The 20336-nt window shown below is 32.9% G+C and overlaps 2 protein-coding genes across 7 annotated transcripts; one reads left to right on the top strand and one right to left on the bottom strand.

Annotated features, from left to right (window-relative positions):
* The first annotated feature begins 5098 nt into the window (after nucleotides 1-5098).
* LOC105329992 (histone deacetylase 8) lies at nucleotides 5099-19896 on the top strand. 6 transcript variants are annotated; one of them, XM_066070616.1, is made up of 12 exons: nucleotides 5099-5244; nucleotides 6664-7096; nucleotides 7719-7771; nucleotides 8115-8251; nucleotides 8870-9011; nucleotides 9629-9741; nucleotides 10008-10085; nucleotides 10428-10536; nucleotides 10956-11128; nucleotides 15130-15224; nucleotides 18383-18488; nucleotides 19472-19896. In XM_066070616.1, exons 2-12 carry the CDS (start codon nucleotides 6677-6679, stop codon nucleotides 19534-19536), a joined length of 1491 nt encoding a protein of 496 aa, XP_065926688.1. In that variant the 5' UTR covers nucleotides 5099-5244; nucleotides 6664-6676; the 3' UTR covers nucleotides 19537-19896. The 6 variants fall into 6 exon arrangements, with proteins under 6 accessions (XP_065926688.1, XP_065926693.1, XP_065926692.1 ...); XM_066070620.1 differs by having other exon boundaries at nucleotides 5193-5308; XM_066070617.1 differs by having other exon boundaries at nucleotides 5204-5349.
* On the bottom strand, nucleotides 12776-15025 carry LOC136271395 (uncharacterized). Its single transcript, XM_066071364.1, has 8 exons — nucleotides 15021-15025; nucleotides 14568-14623; nucleotides 14340-14437; nucleotides 14175-14185; nucleotides 13986-14062; nucleotides 13695-13792; nucleotides 13164-13402; nucleotides 12776-12797 (listed from the first exon to the last, which is right to left on the bottom strand). The coding sequence occupies exons 1-8, from the start codon at nucleotides 15023-15025 to the stop codon at nucleotides 12776-12778; spliced, it is 606 nt and encodes a 201-aa protein (XP_065927436.1).
* Nucleotides 19897-20336: the final 440 nt, after the last annotated feature.

The raw sequence follows: 20336 nt of genomic DNA, 5'->3' as shown, positions 1-20336 counted from the left end.
TAGGAAAAATTAGAAGAATTGTTCCCTTGTGGATCAAATGTTTATGTATTAGACTTTAAATGCACACCAAGAATTCTGAGGAAGCCAAAAATCAGAAATGATTAGAAATGTTTATTTCTCGTCCAATATCAAACATTAAATAATGCATATAATGGTATAGATAGATGGACACAAACGTATGTACCATTTAGGTGCATAATTACACTGTCTTGACGTACATGTACATGTAGTATCTGTAGTGATGCATGCATGCATTTCGATATAAATAACTTTTTTTCAAAACGTCCTATCTATATTTCTGTCTGTGAATCAACTAATCTATAACTTGTGATCCATTAAGTAAACAAATTTATTATATAGTTTCTTTTGAATGTAATAATTTTAACCTGTTCTGTGTGTTTTCTTTCTTTAATGGAATAATGCTTTCATTACAATTTTGCTTTGAAAAATATGAAGTGAATTTTATATATTCTATTTTAATACATCAAGATGAATAAATTCCACAATTTTTTTTTCTTCCACAAAAATATCTGACATGTATGTAAAACTTTTGAAGTGTCAAAATCAAACGGAGTATAAACCCCGTGAATAAAAAAGTATAATTTGTGAAGACATACAACTGGCCACGGCTGGCTAGGGGATAGAAATTGCACAAAACTCATTGTATAAAATTATATACATCACATATACCATTGAAATCTAAAAAAGCGTCAATATTTAACCGAAATATAATGACTGGAAATCTCATAGTAAAATACTTGTACCTGTAAATAAATGAAACTCAAGAATAAAGGTAAACTGACAGGTCAAATATTGTTGAATAATTCCCCATCTCTTCACCAGGCACGGGAAAAGGATATAAAATGTCCAAAGAAAATACATGTCATCATAATATCCTAAATCTCACAGGAGTTTTGGTGGGAAATAATTTTCATCTAGCTGTGTACATGGGTAGTTGTAATGTACATATCGTATTATAGAAAATCGCGGCCAATATGTTTATACATGTAATTATACGATCTTCTAAACTCCCATCTACAAGACAAGACAGGTCTCTGCGGACTGCGGACCGTGGTTTGAGATGATGGTGAAGTTGGGCGCCTTTGTTTTATTTCATCTATAAATGATGCAAATAATGTTGCGTTTAGCTCGTCTCCTTGCCGATGTCCGGCAATGCATCAAAACCAGTATACTTGTTTGTTCAATCACAGTAGAGACATGAATAACATGTTATATATGTCTCTGATCACAGGCACGGCGGCACCTGACATATTAAATTCAAATATTTCTTTTAGTAAGAAGATAAACTTCTGAACTATAATGATAGCAGAGCAGGGAATAAAGTGAATTAACATTGTATAGTAGAAGTTGCAGTTAATTCCATTACATATATAGCTATAAAAGATCTTGCTTAAGTCATACGCATATCTACACGTAGATATCTAGGGGGAGGGGGGCTTTAAATTTCTATTTCTTAAAATTCATATACACTGTAGTTACGTGTAAGTAACCAAAAATAGCCTCCCACGGGCAAACAAAATTAACTCTATGACCCCCCCCCCCTCTCCGTTTTTTTTTTTCGGTTTTTCGTTTTTGTTTTGGGTTTTTTGGGGGGGATTTTTTAAGGGGAGGAGTTGCGCAGTTGACATGCAAGGTGAGTATGTCAACAGACATTTTAATTGTTTATGTGGATAAATAACTGATTAATATTTATATCCAATTATATATTCTTTATTTGCACAAGACATACATCTTATGGCATAGGTTATTACATATAAATATAGCAATATTGAAATAATGGTATGGTACATGAACATGTAAAGTTCATTGATAATGTATATAAAATAAAATTTTACTAACAGGCGAAGAAACCAGAGAAATTTTTCTTAATTATCATGAATATTGAAAGCTAGATGGAGATACTTCCCCAAATTACACAGTTCTTTGAAATTTTGAACACTTAATAATTGTATAAATTTGTATACAGAAGGTTTTTTCCAATAATATTTCTTAATATATTTTACTCGGATTTCTCTATACTGCTGACATTTCAAAACAAAATGGAATTCATCTTCAATATCTGAACAAAATTTACATAAGCGTCTTTCTTTTGGTACATTAGTGTGTCGTCCACTTTCAATTGCAAGTCTATGAGATGACAATCTAATTCTTGTAATTTGTTTCTTATATGTAGAAGGTATTGATTTTGTTAAATAATATTGTAATGAAAACTGGTCAATAATATGCTTGTAAAAATAACATCGAGATGAGGAATTAATCTGTTCTACAAGTTGTTGAGTAAAGTGATCAATGATTCTTTGCTTAATTAAAGGAAAATAGGTTTCACAATGTATATACTCCTGTTCATACCATATATGTCCTAGACCTATTTCAAAAAGTTTATTCTTAATTACAGTAACCCAATTTTCAGCAGGTGCCAAAGACGATTCACACTCATTATACAGCATTTTGTAACAGGACTGCAAAATACAATTCTGACTTTGTAACAATTTGAACCAAAATTTGAATATTCTAAACATTCGTATAGTTTTCATAGGTAGCCTCCCGGTTTCAAAATATACAAGTGCAATGTTTGTAGTTAACACAAATTTAATATATTCTAAATGCACTTTTTCTATAGCATTTGCAGCATGCATGCCCCATATCTCACAGCCATAATTTAATATACTAGCAATATAAGTATCAAAAATTGACAGCATTGTTTCTGTATTCAGATACAATTGACTTGTTTTTTGACTTTAAAGAAAACATGGCTTTTCTCCCTTGGCTCGCCAACTGTTTCTGTGTATTGTTAAACTTTCCATTATATTGTAACAAAAGGCCCAGGTATATAAAGCTATCGACAACCTCAATTGGCTCGCCATTTAAATGCCACCTTTCACAATTGTGAATTTTACCACCATTTCTAAAAATGACAATTTTGGTTTTTTGTACATTTACAGTAAGATCCCAGACAGATGTATAAGAATACATTGTATTGAACATTTCTTGAAGCTCATGTGCAGTTTCGGAGAAAATTACCATGTCATCTGCATACATTAAAAAAAAAAGATTTAACTCTTGAATTTGTATTGGTATGTTACCTTTGCACAAAAATTCCATTTCAAAATCATTCACATATAATGAAAACAATATTGGAGATAGCACTTCTCCCTGCAAAAGTCCTGTGTTATTTTTAAAAAAACTCAGATAACTTTCCTGCTGAATTAACACATGATTTCATATTATTATACATACTACGAATAAAATTCAACAATTTTCCTCTAATACCAACGTTAGACAATTTTTCCCATAATTTCAATCTTTCAACAGTGTCAAATGCTTTCTTAAAGTCAACAAAACAACAATACAATCTTTTTTTCTTTCTTATAGACATATTAATAATATTTGAAAGGCTAAATATAGCCTCAGCTGTACCTCGTTTGGGTTGAAATCCAAACTGTGCATCAGTGATTACATCATTTGCGTCAGACCATGTTAACAATCTTTGATTCAAAATAGATGTGAATAATTTACAAAAGCAACTGACAAGACTAATGCCTCTATAATTCTTGGAGTCTAATGCATCACCCTTTTTAAAAACTGGTATTATAATACACTGTGCCCACATATTAGGGAAAAAACCAGAAGACAATATTCTATTGAATAATCTTAGTATAAATGGAACAAGATAATCTTTAAACTCAATGAAATATTCGTTAATTAACAAATCAGTACCATGTGATTTTTCTTTTTTTAAACGTTTGATAGCATCAGCAATTTCTTTTTCTGTGATTGGACAGTCTAGTTCCTCAAAAACAGGATCAGCTTCTATACAATCTGTGCTTTTTTCGGACGCGTTCATGGCGTGCGCGATATTTTTAAAATGTTCATAAATTACACTTGGATTGATATTTGTCTGCTGCCTTTTTTTCCCTCGGAAATTTCTGTAGAAGACTTTCGGGTTACTTTTACGTAGGTAGTCCAGCATGTTTCCCTCCGCTTGTTGATACTGACGTTTGAGCCTTGCTGTCAGGACTTTGTATTCTTTTTTCGATCGTAATAGACAATTAAGTTATTCATGTTGACATGCAACTTATTTATTTAGAAATGTAACTTATTCAAATGCAAGATATTAGTAATTAGCATCTATAACAAATACATACCGGACTCTGTGTACAAAAAGTCGTCAACAAAATCTTAAATTATATGCCAACATTAATAAGTTGCAAATAATGATTATTTCATTCATTATTTGTTATAATCATGATACAGTAAAACACGGTTATAGCGAACACGCTTATAATGAATTGACGCTTACAGCGAAGTGAATTTCATTCCCAAAGTCTCTATTTCATGTTGTAAACTTGACGAATATAACGAAATACGCTTATAACGAAGTTAAATTGGCCGTCCCTGGGACTTCGTTATAAGCGTGTTTTACTGTATTATTTTTTTTTAATGTATATGCCCCCTGAGGGCCCTTGATTGGTGAAAAATGAATATACATAACTCGCATGTCAACATAATATTTTTGAATGGGACTCGCGTGTCGACATGCATCAATTTAAATATGTCACTACAAATACATTGTAAATTGAATATATCATGCTAGAGGTCAAGTGTGGTCGATATTTAAAAAAAATTGACATATTTTCCAATTTTCCGATCAGACAATATTTTTCTTAACACAGATGGTTGTGGTTGATATATCTTAATTAATTATCCTGATCATGTTAATTAACATAATTAAAGCATGTAGAAAAATAGCATATGCAAAAACTTACATGTGCATAAGCAAAAATTAAAAATATGCCACACATGAGATATATATGAAAATAATTCAAAAATTGAATTTGCTGTATCGCTGTTTATTTCATATCATTAAGCATTGGCAGATTACAATTACCAAGAAATAAAACTAGATAAATTGCATGTATTTTAACACACTCTAAAATATCAACACCCCCCCCCCCCCACCTTTCGATTGCCACTTATGGTCATGCTTATTACATATACATTTTAAAATTGTCATAAAATGATAAAGGAAGATAAAATATTTTAGTTACATCATTTACATTAAAGTATATGCTTTTTTAAAATCTGCAATATAAAAAACAGGCACATGTAGGTTTCCGGCGATATTGGCTAAATAGACTCATCTTTAAAACGTTTTGCGGACCTAGAGAGCAACTATTGCGGGAAAATGGAAATCTGACAGTTCGACATGATTTTGTAGCTGAGGTTTGTGATTTTCTTACAATTGCAGTCTGTTTCAGTCCTAGGACTCGGACTTTAACGAACGCAGGTGCTGGTCGGTGGAGATTAACCTGTTGACTGGTGAAGCTGGTACATGTAATTTTATCACCACAAGCCTCTGAATTTCTATCAATAAAATCAGCCACTAAATGTAGGGCAAAAGAAAATATATACCCTATCTATATATAAATACACTATTTATAAATTTATATTTAGATTGGGTATATATTTTCTCTTCCCCAACATTTAGTGGCTTATTGATAGAAATTCAGAGGCCTGTGGTATAGCGGGCTCGTCACGAACTCTGTCTTCTTTACTGTACGTGACAAACGTTACCCCCAGAAAATAAATTTTATTGTAGGTATTTTATAATACAGGGGTGGTCACATAATGAGAAGACAAAAAATTCGTGACTAGCCCTGATCGTGGTGGTATGGGACACCTCCATAGCATTGCCATAGTCTGATGTACTTCCAATCGAGATAATCTGTAACGGGGATGGGAAAAATAATGACGGACCAGACCGGGATTTGAACCTGGCCCTTCTGAATCTCTAGTCAGATGCTCTACATACTGAGCTATCTGGCACTGGTATTCAAGCAGGTCTGACCATCACAAAGATGGGTTAGAACATGAACTAGAAATCTGTAACTAGTGTAAGTTATTTGTTGGAATCTTTTAAACATTTAAAAACATTGGTTTAAAATTTTGCCGAAATATCATAAAATTTTAAAATTCTAAACTTGTGAAGGTACTTTGATCATGATTTACTTCTATCAAAATTAATATTACCAGCAGTTGTCCCATACACCTAAACCAATCAACCAAACTCAGGTCATTCAGAACTTACACATCAAGACATTAAATATAATATATAGATGTAAATGATGGTATGTTAGAAGTTATTTGGGTTTAAAGTAAGGTAGAAATATCTGGTGAAAACTCTTGAGTTGAAGCCATAGGCGCTCTCCATCTATATCAGTCTTAAACCTGTACTCAGAGTTCTAAAACAGTAATAGGGATGCAGTTGTTTTATAGTCTGAGTAAGAAGTGAATTGCCTATATATAGTCAAAACGTTTGAAAACTGTAGATTCTTATTTATCGCAAGGAAAAAATATCAATGTAATATCGCGAGAAGCAACCCTCATGGATTTAAAATCTTGATTTTATTTTCAGACAGTTTTGAACTACTTGAAATTATAACAAAAAATTGGTGCTTGTGATTTTATATTCTGGCAATTTTTATTATACAAAACACTGAAAACAGCAGAATAGAGGAATTAAGGACTTGAGTAAGATAATGAATTTTCAGTGTATTGAAAAAAAGAAAAGTGAATTGCATATATACCAATACAATGTATGCTTAGAATTTGAAAATAAACCGAAATACCTTTATGTAATAGGGTAACGTGCAGTATGGATGTGTTTGACCTGAGTAGTCAAGAAGAGTTCTCTCCCTTGAAGCCTCTGACAAAACGAGCAAGACGGATCCTTCCTTCAGCAGAAGATAATGAAGTGTCCACAAACTCTGTAACCAGGGGTGAAAAGGAACCCTTCCCTGCTCCAGCAGAAGATAAAGTGTCCACAGACTCTGTAACCTCTGATGAAAAAGAACTCTCCCCTACACTGACAGGTGGCACCCTAAACAGTCAATCCGTAGGTCCATGTAATGCTAGCCAGCAGAGGGAGGACCTCAGTGAATTGTGTCCTCGTATACGTGATACCACGGTCAGTTCCAAAGCTCAGAGTGATCCTGACAAACAGAAGAAGCCAGTGTATATATACAGCCCTGAGTTAATTCAGCGGTGTGATGCCATGCCAAAAATAATTAATAGGGTATATCATACATATTCTTTGTTTTACATTTAACGTACATTATACACCAATGTAAGAACACGTGTGTACATAATTAAACACAAGTGTAAGAACATATGTGTGTAGTACATGTTTATACACCAGTGTAAGAATACAATTGGGCATTATTAAACTAAGAAGAAATTTTCAGAAAACCTACCTCTATTGGATGTCTTAAGCCAAATGTAACCATTTTCTATTACTTTACAGAATATTATTACTAGGAACATATATACTATGGGATAGGCATTTTAACTTCTATGTTTGCCAAATTTACTCCTTAAATATCACACATTTTAAATTTGAAGAACTGTATTCAATCCCAGTAAAATATGTTGTTTTAGATTATTGATTACCTCTTGTTCATAGGGATTGCCTTTGGATAAACTTTCAATCAATGTTGTAAAATGATTAAATATAAACAAACCCATACATCATCAATAGACAAAATGACTTAATACATTTAGCCGTCATCTGATCATGTTTTATATTCAGTTCTCTTGTTCTGGAAAATCCTTTCAATTAAGTTTTATATACATTTATTTAAATGTGATAATTTGATGTTTGTCTTACATTGTATTTGTCATTATGTGTTATATTTCAGGCCAGCAAGGTTCACACTTTGATTGAGGCTTATGGACTGCTTAATTCAATGCAGTAAGTTTAACAGGTCAACTGTGTGACAGAAAATCTAAAGCGGTACTGTTATCAGTACTACCAATATATTGCTGAAATAATGTGTTTATGTATCATTTGAATTATAGACCTTCCAAGTATTATATATATATTACACAAATTATATCCCAGACAATCAAAACTTGCAAAAGATGGGGAAATTATTTTGATATATTCTAAAATATGGCTTCTCACATAACACATACTATAGTATCTCTAAAAAGCTGTATGAATTCAAATCCAGATGTCTGGTACCTGATACATGGAGTTTGTTCTATAGAAGTTGAACCCAGATCATTACTGTTCATATGATTTATTTGACCAGGGTAGTCCCTCCTCGCTCGGCCACTACGGAGGAAATGCTGGGGTTCCACGCTGAAGATTACATACAGTTCTTGTCTTTGTTGGGCCGTCAAACTGACGAGGAAAAACTGGAAGAGGAGAGCGAGCAATATGGTTTAAGTATGATTATTAAATTTTTTTTTCTTGTTTAATATTACCGGTACTATTTTTTGTCATTTTATATAATTATTTCTATTGCTTGCTACATTTTTACTCAATTGATTTATCCAGATTTAGAACTGATTTTGCTCATTTGATACCATACCAACTAAATTCTCAAAATGTATCAAAAGTATACATTCATATTCTCATATTAAATGATAACTCTTACCAAAGTAGGAATATTAGTTCTGTTGATTGCCAAGTTTATACACTATGTACTAATGTGTATTTGATACTTTTGAAGCATATGACTTTCCTATCAATATTATGCACATTGTTTGTTTATATTTTAGTAGTGCAAGATTTCCCTATGCTGTAAAAGTGGTTATTTAATAGCATATTTACGCTAGTTATGCTGTAAGCTTAAAATTGTGTAAAATGCCCCCACGCTTATAGTAAAAAAAAATTAAAATTTTAGAATAGTAAAAAAAATCTTGAATACACGTATTCAATACCGACACATATTGTTTGATTACAGAAAACATGTATTTAACAACCAGCGTAATAACCACTTTTTCAGTAAATCACCATTTTTAATTCTATATAGTACTAGTACTTATGTTTCTACTTTTGTAGCCTACGACTGTCCTATAAATAGGCATGTTTACACCTATGCGGCCCTGACCAGCGGTGCCTCGCTCCGTGCTGCTGAATGTCTCATGGAGGGGCGGAGTCAAGTAGCTGTCAATTGGTGCGGGGGCTGGCACCATGCCAAAAGGTGTGACGCATTGTCATGTAATATGTACTACATGAGTAACACATAGTAATCTGTTATAGCCATTCCGTTACATCAACAATCTGTTATAGCCATTCCGTTACATCAACAATCTGTTATAGCCATTCTGTTACATCAACAATCTGTTATAGCTATTCCGTTACATCAACAATCTGTTATAGCCATTCCGTTACATCAACAATCTGTTATAGCCATTCCGTTACATCAACAATCTGTTATAGCTATTCTGTTACATCAACAATCTGTTATAGCTATTCTGTTACATCAACAATCTGTTATAGCCATTCCGTTACATCAACAATCTGTTATAGCTATTCTGTTACATCAACAATCTGTTATAGCCATTCCGTTACATCAACAATCTGTTATAGCCATTCTGTTACATCAACAATCTGTTATAGCTATTCCGTTACATCAACAATCTGTTATAGCCATTCCGTTACATCAACAATCTGTTATAGCCATTCTGTTACATCAACAATCTGTTATAGCTATTCTGTTACATCAACAATCTGTCATAGCTATTCTGTTACATCAACAATCTGTTATAGCTATTCTGTTACATCAACAATCTGTTATAAGAGTCTGTTATATTGCAGGGACATGGCTTCAGGATTCTGTTACATCAACGACATAGTTCTAGCCATTCTGAAGTTGAGAGAGAAATACGACAGAGTGTTGTATGTGGATCTGGATGTTCACCATGGCGATGGTATGTCTGTCATGTTCACCATGACGATGGTTTGTCTTTGTCATGTTCACCATGGCAATGGTATGTCTTTGTCATATTCGTAATCATGTTAATAATAATCTTTTATTAGTGAGTTGTAAACGGTATAACAAAAAACTAACAAAATGCTGAATGATGCACAGCTGGTTATTTTCACAATGTAACGAATGTTCTTGTATCTGCCAGAAATCAGCTGAGGTTCAGTTTCTGTGAATTTTGTGTTAAGTTAGTTAATGCATTTTTGACAGGTGTAGAGGAGGCATTCTGTGCATCTACTAGAGTAATGACTATCTCTGTTCACAAGTATTCTCCAGGATTTTTTCCAGGTATGTTCACAAAAAAGGTATCTGAGGTAGCTTAAATTTTCTTAAATAATACAAGCTATGCACACATCAGTCGAATGCAATTTCAATAACAGCTCTTGAGCAATTTATTCATCATGGGACCTGGGCTATGTTTGAAAAAGAACTTAACAACTTACGGCCAAATTAATGAATGCTTATTAAACACAAACAAATCAATATTTAAATTTGATGGCTGTATAATATAATTAAAGAAATTAAATTAAGGGTAAATTATTGGTTTTATATAAAAAAAATAATTGCCAAAGATCATTCCACTAGACTGGAAATATTTAACGCAGTCCTGATTTGGTTGAATTTTTCAAGGTTCTGGGGGACTGGACAGTATTGGCGTAGGTAAAGGACGGGGGTACACGGTCAACATTCCACTGCTGGAGGGGGCAAGGGATGAAGAGTTTGTCCCTTTAGTATGCAGGTAGGTATTGTTTGGAACTTTGACGTTTTAATTTACTGTACATTTCATTTAGACTGTAAAAATATATAATCTGACCCGTAACTTTAATATACATATAGCTTTGTCTACTTCATTTATAGCTGATTACAACTAAGTTTTTTTTCAAATTTTCATCAACTATATGTGTTAAGGATGGCTGTGGTCCTTTTAGACTATTTAAATATCCTTTAAGAAGAAACTCTGTATAGTATACTCCTTATTTAGGCAAACACTCAAATTCTAAAGTTAAAATATATGGAATTATTCTGTACTAAATAATTGTTCATAGCTAAACAAATCATTTAAATATATTTAAAGGAGTCTCCGAGATCAGATGGTGATATGTTGACCACCTAGCCTCTGTTATAGAGGGTACGGTATTGCATTATTTTATTGAGCAGAGTCTTACATAAGGCCCGCGAGGTGTTCTCACCCCAGGCCTTGGTGTGTCAGTGCGGGGCGGACGGGCTGAGTGGTGACCCCATGGATTCCTTCAGCCTCACCCCCACAGCGTACAGCTGCTGTCTTCAGTTCATGCTACAGTGGAGGCTGCCCACTCTTGTATTAGGGGGAGGTGAGTACAAGATACATGTATGTAACATGTTGGTTTGAAGTAGAGTAGTATGAGTCGATATCAGGCAGGACAGTTAGCGTTTCAGTGGAAAAGGTTGTTTTAGCTGAAAGCTAATACTGCTCTAATCTAAAGTCACTGCTGAAATTTTTTAGCCAGAAAAAATGAGAAGTTATGAGATAGATAAGTAGTTTTCACCAAAGAAAGATTTTAATAGATTCTCAAACCTGATAGAAATTGTGTATAATAAGACGTTACTAAATAAGAAAGGGAAAGAAAGTTGTTAGTTCAGCAAGAATGACTAAAATTAATCAAAGATGTTTCCAGCTAAAGAGAAGTAGTATGACATCTGTTAAATATTTGATGATATCTGTGATAGATGTTTGAAATTCAATATGCATAAGTTATGGTGATATATGTAAAAAAGGATAATATTTGAAATAGTTGTACCTATATCTGTTGTATATGTAGCAATATACTGTTGCAATTGTGATATGTACAGACCCTGAAACGTACTACATGTACTACACCAAAAAAGAGTGCGACTTTCGTGCGAGAAACGTTTCGTGTAAACCGTTTAGCGTTTCGTGTAAACCGTTTAGCGTTTCGTGTGAATCGTGAAGCGTTTCGTGTGAATCGTGAAGCGTTTCGTGTAAACCGTTTAGCGTTTGGGCAAAGCGTGTAAATCGTTTCGAGCAAAGCGTGCAAGAATCATGTGAAACATTCATCAGATTTTGGAACTTTCTGACAATCTAATTGTTTTAAAATAGCAACTGTGTTTTACATTACTTTAAACTGTTTGTGATTGGCAAAACTCTTTCGTAGGTATTCACATGAAAAATATATATAAATATATATAAATTATATACTTATCTTTTTACAAAATTGAATTAATTTTAAACAAACAATAGAAAGGTACGCATATTTAAAAAGAAAACTAGAGTTACTGATACTATTCGACTTTGTACAACCAACACAAATAACCTCGGACATCGGGTAAGACCTGCACCTGGCTGAACCTGTCAATCGCCAATAGAAATTTAATGACTTCAAGGTAGTCGAAATCAGTATTTGATGATGCACACAATATAAATGATTGATTATTCAACATTTATTTGAACCAAATTAAATATAAAAATATAAAGAATATTTACTGTTCATTTCTATAAAATGCGGGAAGTAAATTCTTCGGAATCCCGATTAAAAATATTTCTCCATTGCAAGTATTTATTTTAATTATTTAAACACTGATAACGAAAAACAACAAGTCTTAGAAGTAATTAACACACTGGAATTTGCCCATTATGTATGCATGGTACTTAATTCAAATAAATTATGATAGATATATTGTATGCCGTTATGCAAGGCGCCGGTTATGTTTACGAATATTGAGTCAAAAATTTAAATCATTTTTATTTTCTTTCTTTCCGAAATCCAAAATAGTGATGACAACTTTCTTTATTGTTTAATTGATTGATTTTTTCCTGTGGTTTTATGTACGGAACATATTTATTTACGCGAATGATACGATGTAAGAAAAAAATTAATCGGTTGTTTTATAGCATTTTTTCTAACTTACGTGACTAATTTAATTTTACATAACTTTCAAAATTATTACCGTGATGTAAATAATTACAGGTTTATTTAGTGTTAGTGTTTTACATCGTATTCTCTGAAACCAATAAAAAAAAAATTACTGTGAGAAGAAAAAGCAAATCCCACCGAATACTGAAGAACCGATTTCAGTTTGTAATCATACGGATTTTAATTTTGGTATTGAATATTGAGTTACGGTAACTTTTTTTTCTGGATTTTTTAATTTATTTACGACACTAATAAGAATCATGGATATTTGTTTTGAGCAATAAATATATTTATAGAAGTAGTATTTTTTTCTTATTTATTTGAATATTTTTTTTTGCTTTGAATATTAGTATCAATTTAATTTAATTAATCAATTCAATACTTATGTACATATATGTTTCTTATATCAGGATTTCTATTATTTCGTGTTTTCTGAAAATTAATTCTTACTAACAGAGTCAGGGTAAAATTTAGTGATGACCCGAAGAAATCGATAAAGCGTGTCCAAAGCGTGTGAAAAGCGAGCAAATCGTTTCGTGCGAGAATCGTTTCATGTAAACCGTTCAATGTTTCGTGTAAATTGTTTAGCGTTTCGGGCATTGCGTGCAGCATTTCGTGTAAACTGTTCAGCGTTTCGTGTGAACCGTTTAGTGAGCGTGTGGTGTAGTAGTATGTTTCAGGGTCTGTAATAATTGTGTTGATATATTATATATGTTAGAGTTGTGTTGATATCTGTTAGAGTTGTGTTGATATCTGCTAAAAATGTGTTGATATCTTTTACAATTGTACTGATATTAAGAGATATAATGATGTCAGTTACAGTTGTGGTGATATCTGTTTTGATTGTGATTATATCTGTTAGAGTTGTGGTGATATCTGTTATAATTGTGATATCTGTTAAAGTTTTAATGATATCGGTTACAGTTGTGGTAATATCTGTTACAGTTGTGGTAATATTCGTTACAGTTGTGGTGATATATGTTACAGTTGTGGTAATATCTGTTATAATTGTAGTGATATTCGTGACAGTTGTGGTAATATCTTGTACGGTTGTGGTAATATCTGTTACAGTTGTGGTAATATCTGTTACAGTTGTGGTAATATCTGTTACAGTTGTAATGATATATGTTACAGTTGTGGTGATATCTGTTACAGTTGTAATGATATATGTTACAGTTGTGGTTATATCTGTTACAGTTGTAATGATATATGTTACAGTTGTGATATCTGTTACAGTTGTGGTAATATCTGTTATAATTGTAGTGATATTCGTTACAGTTGTGGTAATATCTTGTACAGTTGTGGTAATATCTGTTACAGTTGTGGTAATATCTGTTACAGTTGTGGTAATATCTGTTACAGTTGTAATGATATATGTTACAGTTGTGGTGATATCTGTTACAGTTGTAATGATATATGTTACAGTTGTGGTTATATCTGTTACAGTTGTAATGATATATGTTACAGTTGTGATATCTGTTACAGTTGTGGTAATATCTGTTATAATTGTAGTGATATTCGTTACAGTTGTGGTAATATCTTGTACAGTTGTGGTAATATCTGTTACAGTTGTGGTAATATCTGTTACAGTTGTGGTAATATCTGTTACAGTTGTAATGATATATGTTACAGTTGTGGTGATATCTGTTACAGTTGTAATGATATATGTTACAGTTGTGGTTATATCTGTTACAGTTGTAATGATATATGTTACAGTTGTGGTGATATCTGTTACAGTTGTAATGATATATGTTACAGTTGTGGTTATATCTGTTACAGTTGTAATGATATATGTTACAGTTGTGATATCTGTTACAGTTGTGGTAATATCTGTTATAATTGTAGTGATATTCGTTACAGTTGTGGTAATATCTTGTACAGTTGTGGTAATATCTGTTACAGTTGTGGTAATATCTGTTACAGTTGTGGTAATATCTGTTACAGTTGTAATGATATATGTTACAGTTGTGGTGATATCTGTTACAGTTGTAATGATATATGTTACAGTTGTGGTTATATCTGTTACAGTTGTAATGATATATGTTACAGTTGTGATATCTGTTACAGTTGTGGTAATATCTGTTATAATTGTAATGATATATGTTACAGTTGTGGTGATATCTGTTACAGTTGTAATGATATATGTTACAGTTGTGATATCTGTTACAGTTGTGGTAATATCTGTTATAATTGTAGTGATATTTGTTATATTGGATGATATCTTTTACAGCTGTGGTGATATCTTTTAAAGTAATTATGATATCTTTTCCAGTTGTGTTATCTGTTATTCTTTTGTATCTGTGAAAGCTGCGGCATTTGCTTTATGTAGATATCTTTTTCAGTTGTAATATTATCTGTATAGTTGTGATGTTATTTGTTCTAATTGTAATGATAAATGATGTCGTAGATATCTCTTACAGGAGGCTACAACTCGCCCAACACAGCCAGATGTTGGACTCACCTAACCGCTATCTTGTGTGGGCGTAAACTATCGTCCGAAGTTCCAGACCACAAGGTAAATTAGACACTGAACACTCTCTAACTGTAGTGTTATGTATACAATTATTTATCATGTTTTTTAATCATTGCACAGTCAATTTTGCTCTTTTTACACTGCTTGTAGACATTATTTTGTTAAGTAACTTTTTTTATATGATACTAAACACTTGTGGTTTTAACGGCATGATTTTAAACATTTTTGCTATATGCCTTTCAAACCTCATTTGTAGTTTTTAGCTCACCTGAGCTGAAAGCTCAAGTGAGCTATTCTGATCACTTTTTGTCCGTCGTCCGTCCGTCCGTCCGTCTGTCTGTCCGTCCGTCTGTCCGTCTGTCTGTCCGTCTGTAAACTTTTTACATTTTGAACTTCTTCTCTAAAACCGCTTATCCAATTTCAACCAAATTTGGCACAAAGCATCCTTATGGGAGGGCGAATATAAATTGCAGAAATAAAAGTCAGATCTGTATTCAAAGCGGAGAAAACCTTGAAACTGTAAAAAAAGGGGGGTGCATTTTAAAAAATCTTTAAAAGAACTACTGATTCCAATTCAACGTTGTTTAGCATAAATTATCCTTATGGGAAGGAAAATATAAATTGCAAAAATTAAGGTCTAATTATGTTTCAAATCTGAGTTATTACGAAAATAATAATAAAGGAAAGGCGTGTTTCAATCAGTTTAATAGCTTCGGATTCGGCATTCGGTAAAATGGGTAGACAAGACTTGGCCTGGGCAAAACAAAAGATTGGCAGTTATTAATCTGCCAATCTCATTAAAATTTCAGGATATTTGATGGACCAGTATATTTGTATTTGCTGTAAATATTGCTGCAAAATAATGCGTATTTGGAATTGACGATTGCCGATCTGCCCCGGCTTTTATTTTGCCACGGCCCAGGTTTGCGTACCCATTTTACCAAGACTCGTATTCCATACATCTAAAACGAGGTTCTTTGTTTAAAGCAGCCATGACATTATACGAAAAAGGGTCGATCTGACTATGATGAATTTGCTTGTTGTGCAACAGTTCGCGAATGAAGGGAGAGTTTTGAAACATGCAAAATGTATTTGTGCCGATTTTGTGAAGTAAATTGAGGCTAAATATTTCAATGCATTGACAGTTTTCACACATGACGTTGATGTTAGCTTGTTCTGATTTTCGTTTCGTTTTCATTATTTATGCTTTGTAACCTGGGAACTATCGTCTGTATTTCGTGATTTTTACGTATCAAATCAAACAGAGACTTCGGTAAATCAAACAGTTAACTGTTTATCTGCGCAAATTAAGCAAAATCTGATGTATCAAAAAAGTACTGAAATACAATTCATTCTATCGGTAATTCGGCATTATATTTTGCGTAATGGTATATTAATGCAATAGGTTTTGTTGAGATGCTCGGCATTTTCTCGAGTTTATTCAGTTTAAATAGAGTTTGATATCGCTGTCGGAAATATGTAGGTATATACATGTACATGTATATATATCATTCATTTCGAAAAAATAAATTGTGTTCTTTATTTGTTATAGTGCATGTTTCTTGTGTTTTATATAATTGTTTACAATTTCTATTTACTAACCATATTTGAGTGTTAAGCTTCGAATTATAAGCAAGATACAGAGATTTGCTCACAATTCTATGTTTGTACACAGATCTTAAAAACTAAAGATTAAAAAACTAAAAAAAATTTCAATATTTATTAAGAAAATTTTCAAAGTCTCTTCTTCCAGAAACCAACTTTAACAACTTATTGCATTGTAAACTTAACCTTTTTTAGCTCACCTGAGCCAAAGTCTTCTCAAAAACTATTAGGTCAGGAAAGCTCAAATTTGAGTAGAAGCATCCTCAGATAGTGTAGATTCAAGTTTGTTCAAATCATGGTTCCCGGGGGTAGGGTGGGGCCACAATAGGGGGATCATGTTTTACATAAGAATATATAGAGAAAATCTTTAAAAATCTTCTCAAAAACTATTAGGCTAGAAAAGTTCAAATTGAAATGAAAGCATCCTCAGGTAGTGTAGATTCAAGTTTGTTCAAATCATGATCCCCGGGGGTAGGGTGGGGCCACAATTGGGAGATCAAGTTTTACATAGGAATATATTGAGAAAATCTTTTAAAAATCTTCTTCTCAAAAATATTTGGCCAAGAAATCTCAAATTGGCATGTAACCATCCTTAGGAAGTGTAGATTCAAGTTTGTTCAAATCATGGTCCTTGGGGGTAGGGCGGGGTCACAATGGGGGATGAATTTTTATAGATAGAGAAAATCTTTAAAAGTCTTCTTCTCAAAATTATTAGGCCAGGAAAGCCCAAATTTGAGTGGAAGCATCCCCAGATCGTATAGGTTCAAGTTTGTTTAAATAATAGTCCAGGGGTAGGGTGAGGCCACAATGGGGGATGAATTTTTACTTAGGAATATATAGAGAAAATCTTTAAAAATCTTCTTTTTAAAGAATTTTTGGCCAGAAAGGGTTTAAACTTGTGTAGAGGCATCCTCGGGTAGTGTAAATTCAAGTTTGCAAAATCACAGTCCCTAGTGGTAGGGCGGGACCGTGATGGCGGTTTGAATTTTTACATAGGAATATGAAGAGAAAATCTTTAAAACTATTCTGGGAAAGTGTTCGGTTCAAAACTCAGTACTTAGTGTGAAAGCAAAGGTTATGCAGATTTAAGTCTGATGAAACAATGATTCCCTAGAGAAAAATGGGGCCATGAAATGGGGGGGGGGGTATATAGGAATAGAGACAAATCTTCTTACAGGTACAACAACAAAAGGGGCTTGGTATTTACCAAAAAATAAGAGGTTGATAAAAATTGGCAGATTTTCAAATTTTTTTAGCAAGATCTACTGTACTCAGTTGTCAAGATATTTTGATACTGTAATGCTAATTTGATCAGAATTAAGGCAATTGTTGCTCAGGTGAGCGATGTGGCCCCTGGGCCTCTTGTTTTATGCATATTGAAAGTAAATCATTATAAATCCAAGAAAATATCATGATACAATAGATCTAAGGTAGCGCTCAGTTTAAAATCATTAATAAAAGTAATGTAATATGGGACTAGAGTATTCATGTTCAATATAACACATCTTTAATCATCACCTGTCAGAATTTGAGAGTATATGTTCTATTAGTACATGTACATGTATTACATTTTAACCTCGTTTTTTTTTTCCCAGTTTTTTATGTCCTATGGTCCAGACTTCGAGCTGAACATTTCTCCTGGTAACAGAAAAAACATGAACAGCAAAGAGGCACTGCGAAGGATTCATAATACCATTATAGGTAGGTACCCCTTTCATTTAGGTACTGATCATGATACCATTATAGGTAGGTACCGCTTTCATTTAGGTACTGATCATAATACCATTATAGGTAGGTACCGCTTTCATTTACCGTAGTACTGATCATGATTCATGAGCTTAGTAGCACACCACAGATCTTTGGATGTACTATTGAATCATCATTGTTGGGGGACCAATGTTTGTGGCTTTCTTAAGAAACCCCTGTGAATATACATCCCCAAGAATGTACATGTATATATACACTCTTTTATTTCAGTTGGTATTTATTAAAATTATCCCGAACTTGCATCCAACAAAATTGCGTCCCAATGAAGTTCAGAACCACAAAATGTTGGCTACATACAAGCATTGACCCAGCAAATAAAAAGGATTCCACAATAATTATAGTGTCACTGAGTGTTTTAGGAGTAAAAGTTTTCTACTGTGAAAATAGGAAGCTGTATATATTAGAGACCTTAAAAAAGAGTTCATGAATTTGATGGATGTGTTGGAATGAATGAGATACGAGGGTCAATCAAAAAATACAAAGACTCTTGTCATAGCTTTGTTACTTAACGTTATATCATTACTAAATTTGGTAGACATAATTTAGCAATAGTTGCAAACAATTTACAAGAAAATAAGTTAATAAATTCCTTTACTTCTAAGAATTATTTAGAATCTAATCCTGCAAAAATGAGGCCACGGCGCACGGTCAAAATTTGTGTTATGTCAACAATAAACAATATAATGTTGAAAGTTATATCTTTATAAATTGGGCTTAAAACCAGATAATATTGAAACCTCAAATTAAGTATAGTCATGGTATTCTATGTTCTGACAAATAATGATCAGCAGTAGCCAGTTTGATTTTCTGGGAGCAGACTAAACCCACATTTGATCCATCAATCAATGAGCTATTTGAATAAACACATTTTTGTTTTTTCATTATATTTTGAATTGTCCGTTATTATTTTTTTACAGAGAACCTGGACAAACTGAAATCAAGCTCTTCTCAGCAGCAGGAAAAAACCCAATCAACAAATTGAAATAAACTTGGACTGTTACCAGTGAGAACAGTTCATAAAAACTTCTGGAGTTGGATATGTCTATCCAATGTTATAGTGCAACAGTTCTAGTACAACAGTTCTAGTACAACAGTTATAGTACAACAGTTCCATGTGGCATTTGGACAGACTTAAAAGTTGCCACAACAAAGTTTTTTAATAACAGACACAGTCTTATGATGTTACCATGATGTGTCATTAATTTCATATCTGACAATCTTGACTGGTGCTTGTCACATCTACATAGATTTCAAGGTCCATAGTGTGTTCAATCTTGTTTATTGATCCATGTATTGATGTTATCTAATTATTTATATGTTTATTTGTTTATATGTTTTATTTTAAAAAAAATAAAAGTTTAAAATAAATAATGCCTTGGTATTTCTACATGTAAATGAGTACAGTTTCTTAAAGTAACTATTTACAGGGTTATTGTTTTTTGCCTCATGTTTTTTGCCAGTCTATGCTTGCAAACGGTGTCACCCCGTCTTGAATTCACTCAGACACAGCATATATGGATCCTCTTTCTTCTTAACACAGTGACAGTAATTTGAAAATTGTTTTGAATTTACCCTTTCTTATACATTTGCTTGTGTACACTGTACTGATTTTATAATGGTGTCTGCAAGAACTGATTTGTCATAAATTCGGGAAACTCCGTGTATAGCAGTAGTTGATATTCTGAACTGTGATAAGTTCAAACAGAATGCAATGGATCTAAGTGTAAAAAGAGTACATGTATACTGCCACATGTTGTTTTTTTTTTACCCTTCTACACTTGA

This window comes from Magallana gigas, chromosome 9 (genome assembly GCF_963853765.1).
Source record: "Magallana gigas chromosome 9, xbMagGiga1.1, whole genome shotgun sequence".
In the NCBI taxonomy this organism is placed as follows: Eukaryota; Metazoa; Mollusca; class Bivalvia; order Ostreida; family Ostreidae; genus Magallana; species Magallana gigas.
Note: the sequence above shows the minus strand (reverse complement) of the source record. Positions and strands in the feature narration are given on the sequence as shown.